Consider the following 6,025-nt stretch of genomic DNA (forward strand, 5'->3'; position numbering starts at 1 on the left):
ACCTTGTTTTTTCCCATTATTTCAAAAACGAAGAAAGCTGCAGCTTTTTTCCATGAGAAAAAAAGATGCGCAATAAAATTTTCTATAAGGATACATATTTAAGAAATATAAATTCAACAATGTCTTCATAAACCTACAAGGGCCCTCCCACTCCTCGAAAAATATTTTATATCCCGTTCTTCAATGCGGCGGCTCAATTGTTAGAAAAAATTGTATGTTTTATTTATCTTTAAAATGCATGTTTCCTAACAATTTTCTCCGTAATTTAAAAATGTTATATGACAAATAAGTTCCGAAAATGTCGATAACTATTATAGTTACTATAAATTATAAAGAGATACTGAAATGTTTGAGCATTAGGAAAAAATAATAAAAATATCTTTTTCCAATTACCTAGCAACAGTTTTGTCATGCGATGTTTCAGTAAGGCACCGTTATATCCATCAGGCATATTATATAGAAAAAAAATAATAACTATTAAATATTAAAATCTATAAAATAATCATTTTTTGTCATATTTGTTTTACTTTCGAGGATGATAAGATAAAATTTTTTTAAACGTTTGTATTTCGTTTTAAGTGTCGAATGACATTTTTTTTGTCCAGTATGTTTCGACACTTACTACAAAATACAAACATTTAGAAAATGTGTTCCTTATCATCCCAATAAGCAAACTTTTAAACATTTATAATGATTCTAAATAGGTTTAAAACTATTATTTTATAAGATCTTATATTTAATAGTTCTTATGTTTTTTTAAATGGAATGACCTCCGAACAAATTTCTAATATCTCACTTTTCTATTTGTCACTAAACCCGAATATGGGTAAGTTATGATTTTCTCAATTATTTGACGCCTACATATAAATTTATAATTACACCCGAATTCAAGGCGATATTGAAACCAATAATCAATAAGGTTTCAATTTGTACTGAAATATCTCTAGACAAATTGATACAAAAAATATTTATTTTTGTAATATCATTCGAAAAGAAACTTGAATCTTAATGCCAAAGGTTGTGAGCAGCCTAGACTCATTAATGAAGCAACTTAGAAGCGAGTCATCAGATATAGGATGATTTCGCGCCAGGGAATAGAGATTGTGCTTAATGATAGTCAGTAATATGTAGATATCGGAACCTCCTGTGCATCTTCTTGACATTTAGATTACGATTACATAGACTTCGAACTTTTAAGTATAACTAAGAAGTAAAAGTGAAAAAATAAAAGAAAAAAGTGCAAGCTAACCAGTTCTCTCTCAATGATTTGCAGGTTACAACCGTGACTCGGGATGGTGTCGAGACGAAAAATACTATCCCGTTCGAGGGACAACCTTGCGGATACACAGTATGAGGAACAGGAAGAAGAGGACGTCTGGTATAATTTAGACAAGTTGTTCAAGGTAGATAAATCATTATAATTATCACTTTTATTATATTTTATTCCTTTAAAAAAATTCCAATACATACCTCACTCCCTACGGCTCATAAAAGTATCATGATTAATTGATTACTGGCCTTTTTGCACTGAAAAGAAAATTACATATTTCCGATGTCTTTCCCCTCCTATTTGAGTGATTATACCATTATTAAATTTAAGTAGGAAAAATCGACCCATAAATCACTTTCCAACTTGAGTCACCAATTTGTGCTATTTTTGTTATCATTATTATTTAAACGTGTGGCATTTTGCGAGAGAGTGATTGGTCGTTTTTCAGATTTTGTTCTACTTTGGGCTTTTAAATAAACAAATGAAAAAATTAACACTTTTATTTTTTCCCTGAAATTTCAAAAAATTACGAATAAGGCTGTCTGAGAAACTATCTGATACATGATATCCTGAACAAATTTCTTTTGTTATAATCTTTTTTTTAATACACATTCCCATTTTTCGCAGCTACTTATATTTATGTGAACCATCATGAAATCAATAAAGATACTCCTTAAAAATACTATGCAGCCACTTCAAATATTCAAATCAATCTTTTAATTTTTATACTAAGAAATTAGTAAGGAAAACTGCTACTTTAAAATAAAAATTACTTGTAGTAATTGTTAATGTTATAAAAAAATTTATTAAGAAATGCATATATTAGCCATTTTGCGCTCTAAAGATTTCATCATTCAAACACAATTTTAAATCATATGTAGGATTTTGTTATACCTGCTACAATTGTTATGGTTTGAATAAATTTGATAAACAAATGCAGGTTTTCGTCCATTTTCAACCAACAGTTTTCTTTTCTCAACATAATCAATTTTTAATAAAGTGGCAAAATCCTTCGTTTATGATAATTTATTACCAAAGAATAACTATTTATTTTATAAATAATAGTTTTATAAACAAATTGAAAACTTGACTACTTGTAAACAAATTAACATTGTTTTCCTTACGAAATCAACTACCAGTGAACTGTTGCTCACTCTTAAGAAATTTCGAAACTCATTTAAACAATTAACAATTGTTATTGGATATTAACAAATTGTATATTATTATTATAAAATTTTATATTTTAAACAAATTTATGATTAAGTTATTTTTAAAGAATGAGGTCTTTGTATGAATGCACGTAATTTTACATAAATGGGATCGTTAATTTTAAAAAAGTTGAAGTTTTTGTTAAATAAGAAATGAATTAAACAAAATTAAAATATCGGCTCGCAGAAACTCTTTTAAATATATTTATTTTTTATTTTTGTAATGCTCAAATCGGATCAAAATTTTAAGTTCTAAACTAATTAGAAAGTCTAAAGATAACATTTTTATGTGATTTTAAAAATGTGAATGAATTTTCACTCTACAGACGCAATTTTTATCCTACGCAAATACTTCTAGAAAAAAATACAAGTTCATTAAAGTTTTTTATTAAATGTTGTATAAAGAACCCTATGTGACAAACTCGGTATCAACTACATGAATTTTTTCATTTTATATTTCAATTTTTTAAGTATAACATTCCTCAAATTATTAAATTAGCATATATTTTAGATTTTACAAATTCATTGCAACTAGAATAGCATTATTTAAAACTGAAAGGCTCAAATTATTTACGAAAGGTCGTTTCTTGCAATGCATTATTGCAAGTTATGTAAAATAGCTTTTTTAAATTTGTGCAATAAAACCCGTTAAAGCTAAGCTAGGATCCAAAAACATTCGAAATGAATCTCATGTATCTTCTGAATATTTAAAATGAATAAAAGATATCTATTTAAAATTTTTAAAAACTGCAAAGATCCGATCTCCCACTAGCATCTGGTATAGCGGTTAAAATCCCATTTACTTAATTTAAATATATAGCTTCCTGTTATTTCTAATTACATGCAGTCTTTAAAGATAATATTTGTAAGAGTTTTTAATTATTTAAAAATAGTTAAGTAAATATAAAATTAATCAAATTAATCAAAAAAATATAAATTAATTCTGAATCTGGAGAATGTCTATAGATGTAAATAAATATACATGCAAATTGAATGTGCTTCTTTATCAAAATAGAAAAAAACTTTAACAAATATTACGGTAATTTTCTAAAACTTAATAAAATAACTTAAATTTTTTAAGAGTACGTTCAAGCCTGTAAATATAATTAAAAACTATTTTTCTAACTAGAATTATTTTTCGTGAGAAAATGAAGTTCTTTCTCCTATATAAAATTAAAAATTGATAAAACATTAAAATTTAGAATGACACAATAATTGGTGTCACATAAATTAAGTATTTAATCATATTTATTTATTTTATGCTGTTTATTTTATTTTATATTATTTTAATGACTTTTTTCTAACATGGAAATGAACTTTGCAAAACTTACGTATTCATTCATTCTTTCATTCATTCATTCACTCATTCATAAATTTTTTCTTGTAACACTTTCTAAAATACTCGCAAAAAGTGAAAAATGCATCACAATTTTGTCAGTTTTGTTTAAAATTAATTACACATAATGCCAGCTAAAAATTAATCGTATAAAACGCTCCATCAAAAAGTCCCGTTTCGACATGTGAACGGTGAGTCCAGTCCAAGGTCTTCAAGTGGAATAAATTATAATACATTAGCATCTTGAAAAACTACCTTCCATTTCTCTTTGACTTTTAAGACATAATAGTACCTACCCTTTTAAATCAATGCATATAATTGAAAAATTGATATGTCATAGTGCAAAATTTGCTTTAAAATCATGTGCTAATCACTCAAAGTGATCACTTTAAATAAAATTACTTTTATTACTCATGTAAAATTAATTTAAAAAATTATATACATTTCAATATACTACTAAAAATAAAACATTAACTTCAGTATCTCTTGCTTTATTTTTGTTAAACATTATTGTTTATAACAAATTCTTACTAAAGTTGCATCTCAGTCATCTTTTTTATTGAAAATCATAGTATCTATTTTTTAAACACTATTACTTTTTTATTTTATTCAAATTCTTCAAAGGAACTGATTTATACAATAGTATAGGTCAAAAAGAAAAAATTCTAGAATTCGAAGCAGGCACTATAGTTGAAAAAGTATAAGCGTATTGGGATCATAAGTAAAGTTCTTTTATGAAATTTTTAACGACTTAGAAAAATGTCTCTGACTAAATTTGTTTTTCGTAAATTAATTTAAACAATATCCAAAAATCACATAAAATGATTTGGAAGAGAGGAAGTTTGGTAAAATCTTACTGTTTCTCATGAATTAACAAAGCAGTTCAACTTTTAAACAAGTAACTGCATTTTTAACCAAAAAAGATAAACTCTCAAGAATCAATGTAATAGTTGATATTTGAAAAAATTCATTTTACATAAATCGAAAACAGTTCAATTGAACCAGAAAATATAAAAATAGTTAAATCCTCAGTAAGAACAGATACATTTTTATACCAAAAGATGAAATTTCTGGCAAAAGAGCTGAATTTTCATCCAGATTTTAATTTTCAACCAATACGTTCAATTTTCACCAAAAAAGATGAATTTTCAACCAAGAAGATTAATTTTCCATAACAAAAAAATTAATTATGTATGTCACGCATCAAGTTTCAAACAAATAGTTTAACATTCTACAAAAAAATTAACCAAATAGCTACATTTTTAAACTAAACAGATACATTTTTCACCAAAAATTAAAAAGTTAAATTTACGCTACAAAAATAATTTTCAATCCAAAAATTTCCACAAAACATTTGAATTTTCTACCAAGTAGTTAAACTGTTTACTTAATTTTTGAATTTTCCATCCAAAAAGCCGAGCATTCCACAGAAAAATTTAATTTTCAACACAAAGTTAATTTTTCATTAAATAACTTTTTTTTTCATCAATTTGTTAAATTTTACTTAAAAAATATTAATTTTTCACAAAATATTTGAATTGTAATAGTCAATATTTTATCCCAAAAATATTTTTATTTAAAATTGAAAACAGTGGAATTTAACAACAACAACAAAATTTGTCAACAAAAGACTTGAATCCTCAACTTAAACATTTTAATTTTTAAATAAAAAGTTGCAATTTCAACTAAAAAAATGAACTTTGTAACAAAAGAACGAATTTTTAATAAAATAGATGAATTTTTAACCAAAAAGTTAAATTTTCAACCAGGAAGATTAATTTTCAACCAAAAACATACATTGTTTATAAAATATATAATAATTGAAATTTCAACCCAAAAATTGAAGTTTTAATTTAGAATAGTTAAATTCAATGAAAAAGGCGAATTTTCAAAAAACAGTTGAATGTTTAACTAACGCATTTCAATTTTTAACCAATCAGTTACATTTTTAACTAAACAAATTTAATTTATACCAAAAAGACCAATTTTTATTGAAGTAAATAAACTTTTAACTAAGAGGTTTAATTTTCTACAAAATACATGCATTTTTATCTAAAATGATACTTTTTCTACCGAAAATGGAATATTCAAGTTTTTAATTGAAACAATTAATTTAACAAAAAATTTAATTTTCGACCAAAGAAATTAATTTTTTACTAAAATGTGGAGCGTTCACATATGAAGTCACGCTGTATTTCAAGCTTTTTACCC

At 25.1% G+C, this 6,025-nt stretch overlaps 1 protein-coding gene across 6 annotated transcripts in view; it reads left to right on the forward strand.

The window, feature by feature from the left end:
* LOC117167037 overlaps positions 1 to 6,025 on the forward strand; it is a 196,575-nt gene that overhangs the window by 165,807 nt on the left and 24,743 nt on the right. For all 6 annotated transcript variants that reach the window (XM_033351604.1, XM_033351598.1, XM_033351603.1 and 3 more), the window contains one exon: positions 1,274 to 1,403. In XM_033351604.1, the coding sequence (XP_033207495.1) occupies positions 1,293 to 1,403 (111 nt within the window). In that variant the 5' untranslated portion in view covers positions 1,274 to 1,292. The remainder of the gene's footprint in view (positions 1 to 1,273; positions 1,404 to 6,025) is intronic.

The sequence above is a fragment of the Belonocnema kinseyi genome, chromosome 2 (assembly GCF_010883055.1).
Source record: "Belonocnema kinseyi isolate 2016_QV_RU_SX_M_011 chromosome 2, B_treatae_v1, whole genome shotgun sequence".
Taxonomy (NCBI): Eukaryota; Metazoa; Arthropoda; class Insecta; order Hymenoptera; family Cynipidae; genus Belonocnema; species Belonocnema kinseyi.